A 22,905-nucleotide genomic window follows, 5' to 3' on the forward strand; every position below is an offset into this window, starting at 1 on the left:
CATCTAAGTTCGTTAACTTGCAATACAAACAGTACAGTACAATAAACGCTAGATGTATCGTCTTACAGGTTGCAGATGTCTACTCATTTTGGGTATTCTTAATATCGTCCCAGCGATTCATCTGATCTCACTTTATTTCTAACACTATAGCTAACAATATAAAACGTTGGTGGGGAGGGGAGGGAAGGGGGAGCAGGATAAAGGGAGAAGGAAAAGGGGAGGAAAAAAGGAAGGGAATTAGAGGGAAGAGGGGAAGGTGGACGGTAAATAAGTACCTGGGTAGGGGAGCGAGGAAAGAGCGAACTCCACTCTGTTGGGTGTTCCGTTGCCATCTCGGTCTCATGGACCCTCTTGTGGAGTAATGTTCCAAGGGGGCTGATATCTGCCATACGTGTGGTCAAGTCTGTAATTAGGGGTTCGTCCCTGCCTATATCAAATAGAATATGAGGTCTCCTCATTGTTGACCAGCTGGTCCAGCGGTGGGATCATTGGGTCGGATCATCTGGACAACTCCGACCACCTCACTTACTGGTTATTAGTAACCCGATCACAATGAGTTAAGTTTTTAGACTATCCACTTCCAAGGGGTCCACCTCTGTATAAAGCTATCATGAGTGCCCATTTTCCAACTAGAAAGTTCCTCTAGGTTGTATAACATGTCCACTCGCTCCTTCCTTTGAGTGAGAGTAGAGGGAGTCTTTTGGAGCCATAGTGTAGGAATTAATGCTTTGGCCATGTCTATCAGGGTGGCTATCAATTTGTCTCTGAATGGATGAAAATCGTTGGCAGGTCTCCAAAGAAATATTTTATCTGCTGTTAATTTGAAATCTAGTTTTATATTTCTCAACACCTTTTCCACTTCCTTCCAAAATTTGTTGAGTACGTGGCACTCCCACCAGATGTGTTTATAGGACCCGACTGTTGTGTCGCATCTCCAGCATCTATCATGTGGTGCTAGCTTATATGCGAACAGCCATTGCGGGGTTCTGTACCATCTAGCTAATAATTTATAATGGCTTTCTTGGGTTAATACGCATGGAGACAGGCCATAAGCCACCCGAAGTATAATTTTTGTTTCCGCTTGAGTGAGAGATATATCGAGTTCCTTCTCCCATGAGCTAAGGAACCCGGGTTTTGTATCTGTAGGAGGGAATATGAATTTCTTGTGTAAGTGATCAGTTTGTGTTTTGGTGCTCCCTCATGTAGCATTTTTTCAAATGGAGTTTTGGGTCTAGTGGACTTAAATAGTTTACAGAAGGAGTCTAATGTCTTGACAATGTGTGCTCTTTGCAGGAAGGAGAACGATGTCTCCGGTCTCAGTATCTGTAGAATATCTTCAGCCCTTCTGTGTGCTTGATTCTGAACATCACCCACCGTTAAGCCCAAGAATTTTCCCCAGATACTTCTGGTTGTAGGGTCCATGTGAGTGTCTATTAGTTTGTCTAGGGTGCATATAGGGGCCTCTGGGATAGTTTCTCAGGTTGTCCCAGGTCTCACAGGAGCCCTTAATCAATGGATTAAATTTGTCTGAATTGTATGTGGACTTATTGGGGAACCAGAGATCGTCTAGTAGCGTATCGCCATGTGTTTTTATGGCGAGATGTTGCAGGAGGGGGTCTCTTGTAGGAGTCACCAGGTCTATCCAGTAGCAGAGTTGGGTTGCACGATACATGCCGTGTACACACGGCATGTCTATTCCACCCTCCCATCTTCTTTTGACTAGCAGACTATGTGCTAGACGGGGTCTCCTCCGCCTCCACACATATCCCGAGAACATGGATCGGAGAGTGCCAAAGAAAGTCCTGGGAATGTAGATCGGAAGCATGCGTAATTTATATAGTATAATTGGGAGGACATATCATTTTAGAATATTCTTCCTGCCGAACCATGAAATATATGGTAAATCGTATGTGCGCAGTAGTTTTTTAATATGAGGAAGTAGAGGTAGGAAGTTTGTAGCGTATAGGTCCTCTGATTTTTTTCGTGATCCTCACCCCCAAGTAATCTATTGACGTCTCCGACCAAGCAAACCCGGATCGTGTTCTTAGTATTGTGCTGCGGGCGTAGGTTACCGAGACATTTAAGATGGTGGATTTTGAGTAATTTATTTTAAATCCTGAGAAAGCCCCAAAGCTGACTAGGTACTCTGTTAGTTTTGGAACTCCCCTCTCTGGGTCTGAGACTATAAACATTATGTCGTCAGCAAATGCAGCTAGGGAGAGCGAGTGGTTGCCTGCGGTGATTCCCTTAATTTCAGGGTGCAGTCTCACTCCTTGAAGCAAAGGCTCCAAGGCCAGCACAAAGAGTGTCGGGGAAAGTGGGCACCCTTGGCGGGTTCCATTCCGTATTTCTAAAGCGGAGGATAATGTATTATTGATCCTCAGTCTCGCAAATGGGTTGTCGTAGAGGGAAAAGATAGCTTCGATAAAGGGCTTGGGGAAGTTAGTGAGATAGGACCTTCTTCATGTAGTGCCAGTTGATGCGATCAAACGCTTTTTCTGCGTCCGTTCCTATCAACACTGCTGGGACTCTATTAAGTTGTGCAAATCTCGTAGCATGTAGGAGTCTAAGACAATTATCCCTCCCTTCTCTTCCTTTAATGAAACCTGTTTGTTCTCTATTAATCAAGAGTGGGACGAGATCCTCTATTCTTTTGGCGAGTAGTTTTGCCCAGAGTTTGGTGTCGAGGTTTATCAGGGATATTGGTCTGTAGTTAGTACATAGGTCTGGATCCTTGTCCTCTTTGTGAATTAGTGTAATTAAAGCTTCTTGGGCGTATTTAGTTAAAGGGGTTGTCTCGCGAAAGAAAGTGGGGTTAAGCACTTCTGTACGGCCATATTAATGCACTTTGTAATATACATCGTGCATTAAATATGAGCCATACAGAAGTTATTCACTTACCTGCTCTGTTGCTGGCGTCCCCGTCTCCATGGTGCCGTCTAATTTCAGCGTCTAATCGCCCGATTAGACGCGCTTGCGCAGAAGGGTCTTCTCCCTTCTGGTCGGTCCGGGCACGAGCGGCGTTCTACGTGTCATCGCGTAGCTCCGCCCCGTCACGTGTGCCGATTCCAGCCAATCAGGAGGCTGGAATCGGCAATGGACCGTACAGAGCCCACGGTGCACCATGGGAGAAGACCCGCGGTGCATTGTGGGTGAAGATTCCGGTGGCCATCTTGGAGGAAAAGAAGGAAGAAGTTGCAGAGAGGGGATTCGGGTAAGTTAAATTTTTTTTAAAAATTTCAACACATCCCTTGGGTTTGTCCTGCGCTGAACGGGGGGCCTATGCAAAAAAAAAAACCCGTTTTGGCACGGGACAACCCCTTTAAGCTCGCACCTTGTAAGAGTGCATTAAAATAGTCTTTAAATCTCGGGATGAGTGCAGCTTTAAAGGTTTTATAGTAGGCGGAGGAGAACCCGTCCAGCCCTGGGCTTTTGCCAGGGGGTATAGTGTCTATCAGCTCCTCAACTTCCTGATCTGTCATCGGGGTTGTTAGGGATTGTACTGCTTTCCCTCCCAGCTTCGGAAGAGTCAGGGTGTTTAGGAAGGAGTCAATTTTTTCGTTTGCAATTTGTTTGTCTTCTGTTCCCACATATCCCTTTAAGTTATACAATTGGGTGTAGTAGTGCCGAAAGACTTCGGCTATCTCTTGGGATGAGGTGACCGCTTTTCCCGATTGGTCTTTTATGGAATTTATGAAGTTTTTGGAACGGGATTTCTTAAGAAGTGCTGTCATGAACTTGCTTCCCTTGTTTCCTTGAAGAAAAACTGTTTGTTTGAGAGAAATGTGTTTTTTATTAAATCTGGATTCTAGGAAGCGTTTGAGTTCCCTCCTCTTGGAGGTTAGTTCCTCCAAGGCTATATTTGTTGTGGAGAATTTGGATGTTCGTTCTAATTTTGCGATTTGCAAAAAATAAGCTGTCTATTTCCTGTTGTTGCTTTTTTTTTTTTGTCCTGGATCCCAGAGCAATTAGCAGACCCCACATGTAGGCCTTGTGTGCGTGTAGGTCATATTACTGGGAGCTCGAGGCCCGTTTCACAATTTAGTTTGAAATATTCCCCCAACATATGTAATAAATTATATAATTTGTCTTTTTCTTCTTGAGAATCTAGGAGGGAAACGTTCAAGCGCCACCTCCATTCTTTAGGATCATTCTTACCAATTATAATATTCACATGTACGGGGGCATGGTCAGAGATTGTTATTAGGTCCACATCGACTCTTTCTACCTTTGCTAAAAGGCCTGCGGAAATGAAGATGTAGTCCAATCTCTGGTATGATGTATGTGGTGTAGAAAAGTGGGTGCAGTCCCTTGTAGCAGGGTTTAGTAGACGCCAGGCATCCACTACATTCAGATCTTGAAGCGTTTTAATGAAGGAATTTATTCGCCCCTGTGAGACCTGAGATCTACCTCTTGAGGAGTCTAGCAGAGGATGAAGGGTTATATTCCAGTCCCCTCCTACAATGATATGACCTTCAGCAAATTCCTTGAGAATTTTAGTTTGTTTGATGAGCTAGTCAGTCTGATTAGTATTTGGGGAATATAAATTGGCTATGGTTAGTTTGGTCAGGGTAGAGCGGGGGGGGGGGAGGAGGCGGCGGGTGGAATTTAAGTGTGATCTGTGCTGGCGTTCGCACTCTTTGCTGAGGGCCTCTCGAAGAGTACCTGAACCGAGACTTCCTGCTTCCGTCTCCCCACGCGCGAGGGACTAGTGAGGGTGCTCTGAGCGTATTCTGCGCCATGGGCCCCAAGTTTCGAGGAATTTCTCATGGGAGCCGTTTGACCAGCTGGAGAGTTCCTCCAAGTTGTAGGTCCAGTCCATTCTATCCCTCCACTGAGAGAAGAGGGGAGGAGACTTCTGCAGCCACAGGGGGGGGATAAGTGCCTTGGCTCCATCAATTGCGTGAGCTAATAGTCTGTGCCTCAGGGGGTTAAAGTCCCCAGAGGGCCTCCACAAGAACATTACCTCCGGAGTCAAAATAAAGTTGGGTAAGATTCTTTTTAGCGAGGCGGCTATCTCTTGCCAGAAGGTCGACAGGAGGGGACAGGACCACCAAATATGGAGGTATGAGCCTGCGCCATTGTCGTACCTCCAACATTTGTTGTCAGAAGCAAGCTTGTGGTCGGCCAACCACTGCGGGGTCCTATACCAACGGACTAGCAGCTTGTAGTGGGCTTCTTGGTTGATGATGCACGAGGAGAGTCCATATGCGAGCTTTAGGATTAATTGCGTGTCCGAGGAGGATAATGAAAGTGATCTTCCTAGTGAGGACAGCCATGTGTTGCGTACTGGTACCCTGGCACACATGGCTGACTTCATGTTAGGATGCCTTTCTCGTGACCCTCGCGTTGCACGCATTCTGGCCACGACGGATTACTGGGTGTACACACTGCTCGATCCACGGTATAAGGAGAACCTGGCCACTCTGATTCCCGAAGAGGAAAGGGGTTCGAGAGTGTTGCTATACCACAGGACCCTTGCGGACAAGCTGATGGTAAAATTCCCAGCCGACAGCGCTAGTGGCAGAAGGCGCAGTACCGAGGGCAAGGTAGCAGGGGATGTGCGTAGATCGAGCAGCATGTACATCCCAGGCAGTGCAACAGTCTTTAAGGGCCTGGCCAGCTTTATGGCTCCCCACCAAGACTGTGTCACCGCTCCCCAGTCACGGCTGAGTCGGCGGGAGCACTGTAAAAGGATGGTGAGGGAGTACGTAGCGGATCGCACGACCATCCTTGGTGACGCCTCTGCCCCCTACAACTACTGGGTGTCGAAGCTGGACACGTGGCCTGAACTAGCCCTGTATGCCCTTGAGGTGCTTGCTTGTCCTGCGGCTAGCGTCTTGTCGGAAAGGGTGTTTAGTGCGGCTGGGGGAATCATCACAGATAAGCGTAGCCGCTTGTCAACCGACAGTGCCGACAGGCTAACACTCATCAAAATGAACAAAGGCTGGATTTCCCCAGACTTCTGTTCTCCACCAGCGGACAGCAGCGATACGTAAGCAATACGTAGGCTGCACCCACGGATGGAAGCTACGTTCTCTCTCACCATCCAAAACGGGGACATTTCTGCTTCATCAATCTGTGTCTAATATTCCTCCTCCTCCTCCTGCTCCTCCTCCTGAAACATCACGTAATCACGCTGAACGGGCAATTTTTCTTAGGGCCACAAGGCTCACTCAAATAATTTTTCAGAACAATTTTTATAAGTTTCAATGCGCTTAAAAGCATTGTAACTTTAACTTGAACCAATTTTTCGTTACACTGGGCTGCCTCCAGGCCTAGTTACCACTTAAGCCACATTAACCAAAGCGATTAATGGGTTTCACCTGCCCTCTTGGCTGGCCATGGCCAATTTTTGGGATGTACATTAGTACTGTTGATACAGCAATTTTTGTGGGCCCTCGCCTACAGTGTAATCAAATTAATTTTTAGCCCACCTGCATTACAGCTGACGTAACCTCAGCTGTGTTGGGCAATGCAATGGGATATTTTTATGTACCGCCGGTGGGTTCCAGGGAGCCACCCATGCTGTAGGTGCACACTGAGTTTTTAATACATCTGTACACTTCTAAAGAACCCGTCTGACTGGGCCATGCAGTGTGGGCCGAAGCCCACCTGTATTACGCACGACATTACTACCTCAGCTGTGTTGGGCAATGCAATGGGATATTTCTATGTACCGCCGGTGGCTTCCTGGCACCCACCTAGGCAGTGGGTCCACAGGGAGTTTAACCTACATGTGTCCACTTGTAAAGAACCCCAGTCTGACTGGGGCATGCAGTGTGGGCCGAAACCCACCTGCATTAACCCTTTCCAGTCCACTGTGTGACCTGTGAAGACATTAGGGTTTAAGGCTGTACAGCTCCGTTGTTGGTAGACGTCCGTCGGGGTTCTCTTACTGTATATTGCCAGCCTCTCTGCTGTCGGAGCCTATCCTACGTGTCAGCTCATGCAGTACTGGCTTTAGCCAGCATATAACGCCGTTGTATAACGGCAGAAAAAGAGTAAGCCCCCTAGGAAAACCATATACAAATTGGATTGGAAAGGGTTAAGCACAACATTACTACCTCAGCTGTGTTGGGCAATGCAATGGGATATTTCTGTGTACCGCCGGTGGGTTCCAGGGAGCCACCCATGCTGTGGGTCGACAGGGACTTCACAATAGGGAGTTGTACCTGCCTGTGTCTATGAATTAAAAAGCCCGGTCTGACTGGGGCATGCAGACACCTTGACAGAATGAATAGTGTGTGGCACATAGGTTCCCCATTGCTATGCCCACGTGTGCAGCTCCTGATGGCGGTGGCACAGGATTCTATTTCTCATTGCTTCTGTACAGCATTGTGGGCTATCGCTCCGCCACTTTTAAAGAGGGTCGCTGCCTAGCCGTGCCAACCTCTGCAGTGTGTGCCTGCGGTCCCTCGTCATGGCAGACGCAATTCTAAATAGACATGAGCGTGGTGTGGCATGAGGGCAGCTGAAGGCTGCCCAGGGACACTTTGGTGTGCGCTGTGGGGGGGGAGGGGGGGGCGGTTGGGCAGCATGTAACCCAGGAAAAGTGTCAGTGGAGTGTCATGCAGGCAGTGATTGTGCTTTGTTGGAGGTAGTGTGGTGCTTAGCAAAGGTATGCCATGCTAATGAGGGCTTTTCATAAGTAAAAGTTGTTGGGAGGGGGGGGGCCCACTCTTGCCGGTATTGTGGCTTAATAGTGGGACCTGTGAACTTGAGATGCAGCCCAACATGTAGCCCCTCGCCTGCCCTATCCGTTTCTGTGTCATTCCCATCACTTTCTTGAATTGCCCAGATTTTCACACATGAAAACCTTAGCGAGCATCGGCGAAATACAAAAATGCTCTGGTCGCCCATTGACTTCAATGGGGTTCGTTGTTCGAAACGAACCCTCGAGCATCACGGGAAGTTCGTTCCGAATAACGAACACCCGAACATTTTGGTGTTCGCTCATCTCTAGTTAAGAACCGTCGATTTATTGAAATTTATTTTAAAGTTTGAGAGATTCCCAAACTGTTCCAGGCATGTGGTGAGTCTGGTAAAGCCCGTTTCCGGGTTCGTGATAAGGAAGATGATATCGTCTGCAAAGGCGTCTGCAGACAAAGCCTGATCTCCTATTGTGAGTCCCCGTATCTCCTGGTCCATCCTGATAGACTGGAGCAAGGGTTCTAAGGCTGGAATGAACAGGGTAGGGGATAGGGGGCAGCCTTGGCGTGTACCATTTTTTTATTTCGAAAGGGGGGGAGAGGATGTTGTTTATTTTCAGTCTGGCAAACGGTTCGGCATACAGGGAAAAGATGGCCGCTACAAAGGAGGGGGGAAGTTGAAGTGGAGAAGGACCTTTTTCATATATTGCCAATCAACTCTATCGAATGCCTTTTCGGCGTCGGTGCTTACTAAGGCGAGTGGAATTCTATTTGCGTGGGCATAATGCATTGCGTGAAGGATACGGATGCAGTTATCCCTCCCCTCCCTCCCCTTCACAAATCCGGCCTGCTCCCTCTCCACCAGGATAGGGATGTGGGCTTCCATGCGCTTCGCAAGGAGTTTGGCCCATAATTTGGCGTCAAAGTTAATTAGAGAAATGGGACGGTAGCTGCCGCACATCTCCGAGTCTTTGTTTTCTTTCAGAATTAACGTGATGTGGGCCTCCTGAGTTTGTCTCGGGAGGGCGCCACCTACTAGGAGAGCATTGAACAATTCTGTGAGGCGCAGTACTAGCGTGGGATGGAAAGATTTGTAGTAAATGAGGGGCAGGCCGTCTGGGCCAGGGCTTTTGCCCGGGGGGGAAGAGTTCAGGACATCCTCCACCTCCGTTTCCGTAACTGGGGCCAGGAGTTGGTTGGCTATTTCCGGGTCTAACTTGGGGAGAGAGAGGGTTTTTAGGAAGTCCTTTATTTGTTTATCAGATTCGTCTAACTCATTCTGATCCTGTTGTGGGCGTAGGTTATAGAGTTGGGAGTAGAAGTATTGAAATTCAGCTGCGATATCTTGGGAGGAAGTGGCGCGAGTGCCCAGGTGTGTTTTTATTGAGTCAATTTGATTCTTAGTGCGGGCTTTCTTGATCATGGCCGTCATATACTTGCTACCTCTATTACCTTGGGCAAATGCTATATGTTTAAGGTATAGACACTTTTTATTGAATCTTGTTTCTAAGCAAAGGTTTAATTCCTTTCTGGTGTCTGAAAGTTTGGAGAGGTTTTCTTTAGTGGCGGAGAGTTTAGTGGTGTATTCCAACTTAGCTATACGTTTTAGGAGGTCATCTATTTCTTTTTGTTGACTTTTCTTTTTCCTAGCTCCAAGAGCTATCAAGGCGCCTCTGATAAACGCTTTATGCGTTTCCCATACCACTGGAACCGATTGATCACCGCCCCCGTTAAGCTCAAAAAATTCTTTTAGTTGCTTAGAGATCTCAGATTTGTCATCCTCGGAGTCAGGGAGGGAGGTATTCAGCCTCCATCTCCACTCCCGGGGGGAATTTCATAGGGGTTTGAGGTCAATGTGCAACGGTGCGTGGTCGGACACAGTGGTGGTGGCGATAGAGGAGTCTAACAACATTGGGAGAAGGGTAGAGGCTATGAGGAAGTAGTCCAACCTCTGGAACGAGGCGTGGACGTGCGAGAAGTAGGTGAAGTCTTTAGTAGAGGGCGAGCATTGACGCCAAGCGTCGATCAAGCCCAACTCCGAGAGGCTTCTCTGTAGGCGTCTCAGCTTTGGGTGAGATATTTGGGAGCGCCCGACTGACGAGTCCATCAGGGGGTTTAATGTCAAGTTCAGGTCCCCTCCCAAAATGATAGGGCCCACCGCGAATTCTCTGAGAGTCTCCAACTGCCCCACCAGCCAAGCCACTTGATTAGAGTTGGGGGTGTAAAGGTTAGCGAGGGTAATCTGAAAGTTGTTTAGACGTCCTCTCTGGAAGATGGCTCTACCCTCCCCGTCCGTGTGTTGAGCCTCGCACTGGAATGTGGTGGACCTATGAAACAATATGGAGACTCCTTTTGAGGCAGATGTCGGGTGGGGGTTGTGGAAGCCCTGGGGAAACTGTCTACCCGGCAAAGAGAGGCACTTACCCTCCTTGTAGTGGGTCTCTTGCAGGAAGGCGATCTTGGTGCCGTACTTTCTCAAGAGTTGTGCTACGTTGTGTCTTTTGGAAGGCGAGTTGAGCCCTCTCACGTTAAACGAAGAGAGACGGAAGCGGTCGCCTGCAGCCGGTAGCGGAGGAGGCATCGTGAATCCAGGGAGTGTGCTGCTGTTGCTAGGGGATTCAAAGTGCACAGTAAGACACCAAGCAGAATATCGATAGGGGGGAGGGGGGGGTGGGAGCGGCGGTAGGAGGGAGTTAGGAACGAAACACTAAGGAGAGGTGTAAGACACAAAGGGAAGATAACACTGCAATGAATAACACAAAATTAGAAATGGAAAGACCAATTTGTCCTAGGACGGTCAGTGGGGGTGATGTGCAGAGCGGTGGCCACCCCAAATATGAATACTGGGGCTCACGGCTAACCAGATGGGAACCGCGATGCACAGAACTGCCCTGGACGACTCCTGAGGACCATTTAGAATAAACCTCTTGAAACCAGCTATGCGAAATGAACTTGCATTAAAGCAGGAGGAGAGAAGGGGGAGGGGGGAGGGGGGGTAGAGCAGAAGAAAGAGAGGGGGTGGGATAAAAAAAAAAGAAAACAGCAAAATAACCGTCGGTTGGCACTCTCCGGAGACCGCCGGGGGCCCATCCGCGGTGCGCCGACCCCTCCCAGGCAGGAAAGGGTGGCGGGGATCGACCCAAAGTTTGACACGGACCCTTGGTGGACATAAACACGAACAGTCCAGCTACGGGGCAGCGGTCCCAGCCCTGCGAACCGAGGACAGGCCGGATGAAAGTTTTCGCCCGATCAGTGAACGGGCAGGGACGATTCTTCAGTCTCCCGCAGGGGTGGGATCGCGGCTCTTTTTCTTCTTATTCTTGGGTGATTTCGCCGGGGGTGCCGAACTCCATGCGGATGCAGAGGGCAAATTTGGGAATTTTGGCATTTCTGGTAAAGGAAGCCAACAAGGCAGGTCTAGCGGCTCTATCTCGAGAAATTGCCAACAAGCCTGGAGGTCCTCCGGGTCACGAATATTCAGTCGCCGGCCTTTATGGGATATGCCTAGACCAAAAGGAAACAACCAGGCATATTTAATCCCCCCTCTCTCAGCACATCAAGTAGTGGACGGAGAAGGCGGCGCTTAGCCAGGGTAGACGGGGCCAGGTCCTGGAAAATCTGTATGGAGGCGTCTGCGTATTTCAGGTCCCTGTGGTTTCTGGCCGCTCTCAGGATTGCGAAGGCGTCCTGGAATGAAAGGACTTTACAGACGACATCCCTTGGGGGCTCTGTATTCACGGGAGGGGGTCTGAGAGCTCTGTGGATCCTTTCAATTGTGATGGGGGCTGCTCTCTCCACACCAAGAAGGAGTGAGAAGATTTCTTTAGTTACCTTGTGGAGACAGTCCGCAGCCCATGACTCCGGGAGCCCCTTGATGCGTACGTTGGAGCGTCTGTTTCTATATTCTAAGTCCTCCTGCATCAAGAGGGCTCTGTTAATGTGAGCATGGTGTTCTCGCAGGGTGCGCTCTACCTCCGTGGCGTGGGTAACAATGGCGGCGGAAGAAGTCTCCAGGTCCTCCACTCTTCTACCCAGGAGCTTGATATCCTCTTTAATTTCTCCCAACTCTGACATGATGGGGCTCAGGGCTTTCATGATGAGGTCTTTCATGAAGCCTCTGGATACAGCCTCCCCATCCTCGCTGTCCGAGGCAGCCCCCTCCTCCCCCTCCTTACTGAGAGCTGCAGCTGATAGCTGGGCCGGTGCCATCTTTGCTGGGAACAGCGGCGAGCGGGGACTCTTCTCTTTCAGATAGCGCTGCATGTCTGACTGTCCTCTGCTCACCCGTGGCATCCCTGAAGGCTCCGGTCCTCTCTCCCTCCCTACTCTCCTCATTCTTGAGCTGCTGGTTGCTGCTAGCGGTCCTGTAACGGAGTCCTACCGCGGGAGCTAAGTTCTCACACGGCCATTCTCCTCAGCGGCCAGGCTCCCCACATGCATAATTTAAGCATTATCTAAAGGGAACCTGTGGTCTGTTCAGCTATAATACAATGAAGTACACTTTTTCAGTTATTTTGTTAAAATCCTTATCAAATCATACCTGTGAAAATGAGGTTTATATGCTACATGTTAAATACTGGGGAGCAGTCCCGTAGGTGGCCTGGACCATCTCTGACGGCCAAAGTGTGTTCACTAATGCCTCCCCTCTCTGCAGAGTGCTGTGGATAATGTAAGAAATCTCTCGCATGCATCAGGAGATCCCAAACTGGTGTGGCAGCCCAGGATCTACTGACACATGCACACTGGCAGAGAGGGGCAGCGTTAGAGGACATACGGGCGGTGCAGCCCACCCACCAGACTGCTTGCCGATAATTGGTATGCGGCGTGGGAAATGATTAAACCTTATATTTCACAGCTATGATTGGATTAAAATATTTAACATGATAGCTGAAAAAGCGCACTTCTTAATTGCTTTATAGCTGCCAAACGGATGACAGGTTGTCTTTAAATTTGTTGGATTTTAATGTCTGTACATGCGGTGATTAAAGGGGTTCTGACATGAATAATGTTTTTATGCTTTAGCAGCCATTGTTCCCTGGTCTGCCTAATGGACACAGGGAACCCATGAATTAATGGCTGTTAAAGCATTAAAACAGAATACTTACCTTGTCTCCTGTTGTCGTTGACATCGGGGGGGTCATCTCCCAGCAGGCGCTGCTCTTCCTCTTCTTCCTCCACGAGCCGCGCTGCTCCGGGATTGTGCGCATGCGCAGTGGAGAGGTGCCCTCTGATAGGAGTCAGGACGGGCCGCGTCTCCACTGCACACGCGCAGAATTTCGGAGTTCAGCCAGGACGGACGGGCCGCCCACAGCAAGCACTGCTTGTGACGTGCTTGCTGTGGGCGGCCCGTCCGTTCACCTCGGAAGTGGCTGACAGACGGAGCAGAGCAGGAAGCGGTCATTTTGACAGCTCCTGCTCTGCTTCTACAGGCAACAGAAAAAGATGCCGGCTGGAGGGGACATGCCTGACGATCGGTCCTGGCCAGGCAAGGGGAGTACAATTTTTTTTTTTTTTTTTAATGTCAGAACCCCTTTAAGAGCTTTGCTTGAAACACGTAGGATGTTAGATATTCTATGCACTGTTTTTACTATGTGGTTATTCACATGCAGACAGACAGAGAGAAACACAGACAAACAGAGAGAGACCTGTAGGATTTTTAATATTAGTTACCTGCTCCAAATACAAAATGACACTCTAAATAATCACCTAACCAAGCAGATATAGGGCCTTATGTTGGGCCTTAACGAGCCTGGAGCCCGCTACTTGCTCTCACTTCATCTCTACAAATACATTCTATCTACAATAACATTTGATTAGCTACTTGGGGTTAACCTTTCACATCACCCTGACATTTGTCTGTGTGCCGAGATCCACCATCACCTTACCAAGAGGAGGATCGGTGTAGTGTTGTGGAGTCGCCGGTGGCATGTATGTGTTGTTTCTCCCTGGTCACTTCTCCCCGATTCAGCAGTACGAAGGTGGTGGGCAGATATAATGCATTCTCCAACTCCTCCCTCATCTGTTCGTCCATTCTTTATACTCTATCATGCAAAAGCAACGCACCCGCATCATGTGTCATTCTCTTTAATTTACCCAAAATGGGGCTTATGACCAATAAAGGATCCCCAAATATTTTGTTGTGTGGCAGCATTAATTGTCGTATTACCTGTCCTAATGAGAGCGTGTATTTTTATATGTATGGTTCCAGTTTTATGTAATGTACTATATTTTATGTTTGTCTTTAGGATTCTGTTTGTCATCATCTTCCTGATAACCTCTCTGTACATCTGCAAAGTGGGACTGGACGCCAAGCCGTGTGACCGCCGAGCCGTGGACCCTGACCACATAAAGGTTGGACAATGCTTTTATCAAGTTAGTGATCATTGTGGGAAAGGGGAATGTGTGCAAATTCATACAAGTAAGGCCAGGGCTACATGGCAACTTTGAAGCGTGATGGTGCAAGACCAGAAAAGTTGTGCGATCAAGACTTGTGTAGCTTCCTGTCTTGCAACTGTTTTAGGTATAGGATTTGGCTGTCGCGGTGGAGAGGTCGTGGTGGAGATGCAGTTGCACGTGTTTTGCATTGCAGTCTACGATGGCAAATTCATGTGCAACTTGTGAACTGCGACCAAAAATCCAACAGTTTGGGATTTTTTTCAAATTTCATGGTCCTGTTAGGTTGCAACACGACCCCTTGGACAATCATTAGATGCAACGTCACAGTATTACACCGCAATCTTCAACCAAAGTTGCCTTAGAAGCAGTCGCTGTAGTAGCGATTTGAAGCTGTTTTTCCTAAACTAGTTGCCATGGGATAGGTGGTTGTTTTCATTGCTCTTATACTTATTACTATTGTTTATATTTTACATGGAAGAAATTGTAAAACCAGGTAGAATTGTCCATAAAAAGACATTTCAACGACTGCTCTGTAAAACTACACCAATGAGGATAACGGACAGTGACTCATCCCCCCTCCTGTAGGAAACTGTATCCCGCCATGGGGATTGCTTCTTTGTTATCTCTTAGGTGGATCTGAGCGCACAAACAGAACCTGAGGAGGCGTCTTATGTGAAATAGGGCCCTCTTTATTGTTACAATATAGATGTATAATTAAGACCTTTGTATTATGCTTTACTGGAAAAGAGGAGGCACAAGAGAGGCGATGGGCTTGGGGAAAAAGAAAAACCTAGTGGTGTAGACTTTTATTGTATGGGCGTTGAGGCTACCGCTCATATGTTCCTTTAGTCTAATGTGTATGGGCATCTAACCCGCAAACTGGACAGTCATGATTGGTCACTCTGTGTTACATAATCCAGTGCATTCCGGATGCCACTTTGGACTTTCTTTCAGTGATTACTCTGATTTCTGATGCCAGTAATAAGTTCAGCTGTATATTTAGTAATGGGCTGTGAAACCGAGTGCTCTTCCTGTGTAAAGCTAGAGACTTTGCAGACTTCTGAGTTAGAAATCTTTGAGGTAGTGGGCTTTGTCTCATGTTCTCTCTGCTGCCAACTCTGTACGTTTGCCAGCACGTCAAGTATGTTTTTCCATGCCAAGTGGCCCAATGGTCTCTACTCGATCACCTTCAGTTCTGCAGAAATTTTTCAGAATGTTCATACACCACCTGTATGACGCTCTGCAAGTTTTTTGCTTGAGGTATAGCTTGGTTGAGGCAGTAGGCATTTGTATAAAAATCACTCTTCTCTCGCAGGTAGTTTTAAAAAAATATCCAAGTTAGTGTTGCCATTGTTCTTGACCATTTAATAGGCCTTGATACATAATAGACCCAGAGGCCATATAAGCATTGCAACGAAATGCCGGATAGTCAACACCATTATCTTCCCAATCACAACTTATGGCTGCGAAAATTGGATAATGAAGAAAACGGATTGGAAGAAAATTGATGCCTTCAAACTTTGGTGCTGAAGGAAACTCCTATGAATTCCTTGAACTATTAAGATCAGGAACAGAACAGTCCTAGAACACATCAAACCAAAGTTTTCACTGGAGGACAAAATTATGAAACAGAAGCTATCATGCTCCGGGCATGTAATGGGAGCTAATTCAATTAGAAACATTGATAATACTTGCAGTGGTCAGCAGTAATAGAAGACCTGGACACCAATGAACGCATGGGCTTGATACTATCAAAGCCAACACAAACATGCAAATGATCAAACTGAAAGAACCAGAATAAAACAGAACCGCGTAGGCAGCGCTGATCCATAAAGTGTCCGAGAGCTGGCCCCAACCAAAGGATGGAGAAGAAGAAACCCAGAGACCACTGGTAGGCTCCTGGCTACCATGTCAGCCCATCAGCATCCCACAATCTTGTCACAAGGAGAATGATTTATGGTTATGCGCATGGGCAGGAAAAATGCACATCACCATTTCATGCTAAATGGGAAACCACGGGGTAATACTGACATGAAAAAGGACATGGGGATTTTGGTTAACTATAAGCTTAACTGCAGCAACCAGTGTCAGGCAGCTGCTGCCAAAGCAAAGAGGTCTAGGGACACATGACGAGAACATTGTTCTTCCTCTTTACAAGTCACTGGTCAGACCACACATGGAATATTGTGGACAGTTTTGGGCATCGGTACTCAAGAAGGACATATCAGAGCTTGAGCTGGAATTTTCTGCCCACGTAGTAATGGTGCCTAGATGCCTTTTGTTGAGTGTAACAAAATTACATGTTATAGTCACTAATTACTTCAGAAGGGTTGTTGATCCAGGAAGTTATTCTGACTGCAAGATTTGACGTTAGGAAGAATTTTTTTCCCCACTAAAATTAGGAAAATTGGCTTCTACCTTATTGGGTTTTTTTTGCCTTCCTCTGGATCAACCTTGCAGGATAATAGGCTGAACTGGATGGACCTATGTCTTTTTTCAGCCTGTGACCATCTTCTCCAGGGGGTGGGGGACAACACTCAGGACTCGAAGATGCATAAACTTCAGTTTATTCAAGAAAACACGGCAAAACAGAAAAGTCCTTTCAAAGTAGCAGAGGCACCACACAGGGTGCTCCAGGTCCATGCAATATCCCAAATGCAAATCTGCACCATGCAAGGTGCTCAGAAGCTTCCTCCTCAGGCTGTCGGGCAGTGACTCCCTGGGAGCTGCAGCCTTTTATGCTCCATTAATGGGGTCAGTGCCTACAGCTGAGCTACCTGGGAACTAGGGTGAAGTTGTGGACTGGACCGCCACCCTGTCCAGACTAAGAGCCTTGGAAGGGAGATACACTCGATCCACAACTTCACCCTTTAACTGCCTACATATTTCCCCCTCTTCTACAGACCGGAGGGCTGGGCCTTTTTGGTGGTCAGACAATGCACCCTGGACAAGGCATCAGCATTGTCTTGTGATTTGCCTGGCCTATATTCAAGCTTGAACTTGAAATTCTGAAGCGAAAGAAACCACCTCGTCACCCTCCCATTCTTTTCCTTATTTTGTTTCATCCAGGTCAAGACGGCATGGTCTGACACCAATTTGAACTCTCTCCCCAAGAGATAGTACTTTAATGTTTCTAGTGCCCATTTTACTGCTAAACATTCATGTTCAACAATAGCATAATTCTTCTTCGCAGGAGATCGTTTCCAGCTTAAATACAGTACTGGATGTTCTTCCCCATTTGTGGACTGGGACAACACTGCACCCAACCCTACATTAGAAGCATCCGTCTGCACAATAAACGTTTTCGAGAAGTCGGCCGTTATCAACACTGGCTGTTGGCAAAAGGCCAACTTTAAACTTTGAGAGGCCTGCTTGGCCTCTGTTGTCCATTCCACCATTACCGACTTGCCCCCTTTCGTCAAGTCTGTAAGTGGTGCTGCCATGAAGGCAAAATTAGGCACGAACCTATGGTAGTACCTGGTCATTTTTAAAAAAGCTCTGAGACCTCAAAATCCGATCCATTAACCTTTGAAAGGTAGCAGGTGCGCCATGTAATCCAAACGGCAAGTCTTTGTACTGAAACAAGCCCTCTGGGGTTGAGAAGGCCGTTTTCTCTTTGGCCTTGTCAGTCAGAGGTATTTGCCAGTACCCTTTAATAAGATCAAGTGTGGGGATATATCTGGCATTACCCAGTCTCTCAATTAATTTCGTTTAACTTCCTGAGATCATTGCAAAACCTCCAAGTACCGTCTGGTTTGGGGACTAACACAATGTGGTTTGACCACTCACTTTTTGATTCCTCTATCACTCCTAATTCCAGCATGCGCTTAACCTAATCAGAAACTGCTTCCCTACGAGCTTCTGGAATCCTCTACGGTTTTCAGTTTACCTTCTTCCCGGGTTCAGTTATGATATCCTGTGTTATGTCGTGTGTACGACCTGGCAGGTCAGAGAATTTGTCCACATTCTTTTGAATGGAGTCCTACACCTGGGCAGTGTTTTCACTCACTGCAATGTGGCGAGGGAAAAAAATGGTGCATTGTTCTATATTTTTGCGTTCCTCGCAACTCATCGCACATTTACTTCAATGGGACTTAAATACATTGTGCGATGTAAGGTTTCCGATTGAATTTAATTGGAAGCAGTTCTGATCAGTTATCACGCGTGAAACTCGTATCAGAGGATCAGAATTTCGCAGAAGGGTGAGAGGCGATTTTTGTCTGAAAATCGCTGCGCATCCGTGGGTAAACGCAGGTTGATGAGCTCGATACTCGGCCCGATATCGCGCTCGCCCGTGTGCAGGTAGCCCAAGAATGATTACTGGGTTCATTTGCATGTTATAGGGGGCTGTATGCCCAATATCATAAAGAAGCTATACATTTAATCTTATCAGTGTCACGGGAGGCGGTACGCGACACAGGTTTCAGGATACGATAGAACAAACAGTTACCAAAAACATGCAAAGTTTTTATTTAGATTACAAAAATGTCCGGTTAGGTACTGGTATCTGCCCTGACTCTGTTCTACGAATATTACTCTCTACAGGTAATGAGATAACAATGATACTTAGAAACAGTATTAATGGTATTTGAAGGAGTTAGAATACAGTTCACATGGTACAATACACTGTCCTGAGCAAGGCTATAACCTCACTGATATCAATAAAATATAACTAAACACAGAATCCTTACTCTAAGAGCTCGCGGTGGTCTATGGTGTGGAGTCTCTGTCCGTAATTTGCGAGCAATCTACCTTTTAACTTTCAGGTGCTGCAAAGTTCCCTATACAACAGGCATGTGTGCACACTTATCACTTGTATTGGAGTCGACCTCACTTACAGTTTGGCGCTTGCGATGGAAAGAATTGCTGTCCAGATGCTCCCTTAGCCAGTCTCCAACAGTTCAATCCAGTGACACGGGGGCTTTTTGGATCCGCACTTGCAACTACTGTCCTTCCTGTACATCGTTGCTCCGTCACTTACAGTGTTTCACTAGATTCAAGGCGATCCTGTTGCCTCACTTCTCAGATGTTGAGCTCTTCTCACACTCAGAGATGTGTTCCACAATGTTCTTCAATACTGGCAACTGCTACTCTGCAGCGGCCTGCGCTCCCAGTCTGTCCGACCAGCAGCACTTCTGACAACTGCAGTCTCTGCTCTGCTGCCATGTCGCAGCAAACAACCTTTATAGTCCAATCAGTTCATGCTTCCTAGGGCATGCTTAATTCAAATTATCACAAAAATTGTTGTATGGGCTGAACTGTCACACAACTTGTCACATCTCACATATCGTTGCAGTTGCAACCAATTTACCCCTTTTTTGGGCAGCCGATTACACCAGCTTAACTAGGCAGCTGAGGAGTCCTTGCCAGCAGCTCTCAGCCAGTTGGAGTAGAGTGGCCGAGAGCCACTGATTAACACGGGTCTCTGACATTGAGCTAGTGATGCTGATTGGATTTAGACATTGCACTGGTAATGGAGGTTGACTTGGAGCCAGCAATATCACCGCTTTTTACATTGCAACACTCTGCTACCTAATTTAGCTGCTAAGCTAACCTAATGTGCTGTCCAGACCTGCAACTTAGAGTCATATTGCCCAATGCCCAATATATGGGCATCTTCCAGGTGTTTCTATTTCAAAGTGGCAACTAGACTGGCATAGACTATCCAGTGTTGCAAACCATAGACTAATCGTCAAATACGAGGATTATTATATTTCATCGGGCCATTTGACCCATTAAGCAGGCAATAGGGTCACCTATGACCCCTCTTACCAATTTCATAGTGCTTAGCTACTATGGTTGAATAGTTTCCAATACTAGAGCGAGTTATTTTCCAGGTTTCCTAAGATCCAGAGTAGATCCCTTTCTGGCTTATTTGCTTACATCCTCATTTGCATTGTCCTGGGTTGACCTGGATGGGAATAATGTCAGCGGTCTAGTTCCTCCACAATATGTAGATGTTTTTCTGTATGTCCACATTTGCCTACAAGTGCGACCTGCTGAGGACAATACATACACTATGCAATGGGATCTGCTGCTTTCTCCTCTTCATGTGGCATAGGATATTATTAACTTCGCCTCATAGTTTGAGGGAGGGGTTGTCCATCTCTCAGCAGTAAACTATGGTTCAGCGGTCATATGTTGTAATTAAATCCGCCCTACATTTCTGCATCATCAGAATCGGCACAAGAAAGACTGCAGGGAATGTATCATAGGGACATGTAGGAGAGGCCTTTACCTAAATGGGTATTTAAACCTTCATAAGTGCATGCGCAGAAATAAATGAGATGGCTGATGTATCCTTGGAGGCTTTAGGCTGCCAGCAGCCCCAGTGGTGACTGGGGAGACGTCTGCACAATTCTCTAAGGAGAATTGTAAAAGCTTTTCTTAATATATTGTGCGTTAGGAGGTGTACCCCGCCTGCTAGAAGTCTTTTCTAATGGGTTTTCTGGTTTAGGAAGGACTGCTTCATTTAACAAAGAGCGTCTCTCTCTTTTGGAGGACCCGCTTGTCCTGCATAACAGACATCCCATATGCAAGCGGTGTAATGCTTCCTTTCCCCAGTGGTGGCGCTGCCAGGAAATTAAATAGTTGCTGTAAGGTCCCTCCACAAATTAGGAGTTCCCAAAAGCACTACACCATTATTTTTAGAAAACCCTAAGGGATTGTAAAATGGGGACAACCCCTTTAAAGGAAACCTGTCAGGTCCATAATGGTGCCCTGGCACTACAGTACAGTGACAGACAAGCTAATTTCAACCGTCTGTCATTTATCACTTCAGGAGTTTTGGAAAACTTTTATATTTCAAAGTTTGCAGCGTGGGGCAGAGATGAACCCTGTGTGACTCATTAATATTCATATATTCACTGCTCACCCTGTTTCCTCCTGACGCTGATTGACAGGTTTCTCCTTATTAAGCCAGGTTTGATTGGCTGTAATGCAGCCAATCAATCATCCATGGAATGATGGTTCATACAAATGATACCGCCAGCAGCATGCCAGACGAAACTGGTGATGAGGGACACAGGACTAAAAAATAAAACTAGCAGCTTTGGAATTGTATGGTATTCTCCCCACCGCTGCTGCTCTTCTGATGGCCAGTCCCCTACTGGTCTTCACCTTCTAGTGCACATCCTGATGGAGTGTCATGATTGGTTGCGGCACTCACATGGCTTATTTCTTTTACACATTTATGTGGCGTTTACAGATTCTGTAGCACTGTACCTCATTTGATGAGTACCCCTTACTACTTTATTTTATAGGCTTGCAAAAAAATGGCATGATCGGCCAGATTTGACTGACCATGCAATACACATTCAATTTCGACTGTGGTCAATTGAAATTTTCAAACACCCAGATCAAATTTTAGGCAGTCAGTAGTCTTCTGTTGGCCATTGGGATTTATCTTTTGTATTATTTTTGGATAAAATTGACCATCTTGGGTTCTCGTGTGTATAGTCAGCTCTACTGTACATAAGGAGAGATTGGTCAACATGTGGAAAGGGAGGCGGGGTGAGCAGTGAATATATGAATATTAATGAGCTGCGCTGGACTCATCACTGTAAAATTTTAAAACGTAAGTTTTCCAAAACTCCAGAAGTGATTAGTAGAGGTGACAGAACTAAGAGTATCTGTCATTATACTGCAGTGCCCACAGTCTGGACACCATTAGGGACTGGGAAAGCAAACACACCTCCCTGCAAAGTTGAAAAATAATAATTATCTAAATTAGATTAGCTGAAACTAAGTGACTAGTGAACGAATTCTCGCTTGTAACCCCGTTGGTGGCCATCTTTACACGGAACAACTGTCGCTTTAATTCACTCTATAGAGCGACTACTCGGATGATAGATGTCCCATGTGAAGCCACCTTATCATAATGTTGTCCGTGCTGGCTTACTACATTATGAAGAGCACAGTGTAGGTATTTGCATTGTAATTAAGTGTTGTCTTTCTTCCCAGAATGCCCACACATTTGCCAAAAGCATTATGGAGGCCCAGTGCAGGCCAGGATTTGCAAGACGGGAAATGGAGCGCTTATTTGGAAACAAATACAACATGGACCTGGAAGGCTTTCTTAAGAAGAACAAGTCCTTGAATAAATCCTTGTATCAGTATGCACCTCCCTTTGGGTTCGGCCAGTACCTCAAGGAAGTTGATGACGTTTTAGAAATGATTACTGATGAGGATCTTCCTATGGCACTAAGTGCAAAAGACTGCAGGCGCTGCATCGTCATTGGGAGTGGTGGAATCCTCCATGGTCTGCAGCTGGGAAGTGCAATCAACAATTATGACATTGTCATCAGGTAGGAAAGTGTCTCTTGTAGTGCTGAGCAAACTTTTGAGGTTCGCCTTGTACAGCGTCCCGTAGGGTGACCCCCGGACACATGGCATATGCTGAGGAGCTGCGAGGGCAAGATCCTGGCTTTTTACAGCAGCTCTTACCCGCTCTCTCCCTAGCCAAGACTAGGGTAGCGTTTGGCCTCTTCCTTACACCCCTAGGATTGTATTGCCCAATAGATAGTAAAACAGGGAAAGAGTTTGTCACAGGTGATGCCAATGTTCCAGTACACACCAGAATGAACTCCGGCGGACAATAAAATGAGCCACAGACAGATAGGAAGTATCTCAGGTCTCTGGGAACGGTCAGGGCCTGGAATAACTTTACTTGGCCAACTTCAACAATACAAGGCACAATTTACAGCAATGACAGTGCAGTAAATTACTAGACTTGAACAGTAGTACCTCCACCCATTGATCCAGACTTCAGGAAAGCCGGGTGTGACAGACAACTGGGTATACCTGTACACGGTGATCCACTAGCTCCAGATGGCCGCATAGGAAAATAAGACAGTAC

The 22,905-nt window shown here is 46.9% G+C and overlaps 1 protein-coding gene across 3 annotated transcripts in view; it reads left to right on the forward strand.

Moving 5' to 3' along the window:
* The window catches only part of ST3GAL5 (ST3 beta-galactoside alpha-2,3-sialyltransferase 5), a 67,198-nt gene that overhangs the window by 36,808 nt on the left and 7,485 nt on the right, over nucleotides 1–22,905 (forward strand). For all 3 annotated transcript variants that reach the window (XM_066572994.1, XM_066572992.1, XM_066572995.1), the window contains exons 3-4: nucleotides 13,898–14,003; nucleotides 22,011–22,354. In XM_066572994.1, the coding sequence (XP_066429091.1) occupies nucleotides 13,898–14,003; nucleotides 22,011–22,354 (450 nt within the window). The remainder of the gene's footprint in view (nucleotides 1–13,897; nucleotides 14,004–22,010; nucleotides 22,355–22,905) is intronic.

The sequence above is a fragment of the Eleutherodactylus coqui genome, chromosome 7, assembly GCF_035609145.1.
Source record: "Eleutherodactylus coqui strain aEleCoq1 chromosome 7, aEleCoq1.hap1, whole genome shotgun sequence".
Taxonomy (NCBI): domain Eukaryota; kingdom Metazoa; phylum Chordata; class Amphibia; order Anura; family Eleutherodactylidae; genus Eleutherodactylus; species Eleutherodactylus coqui.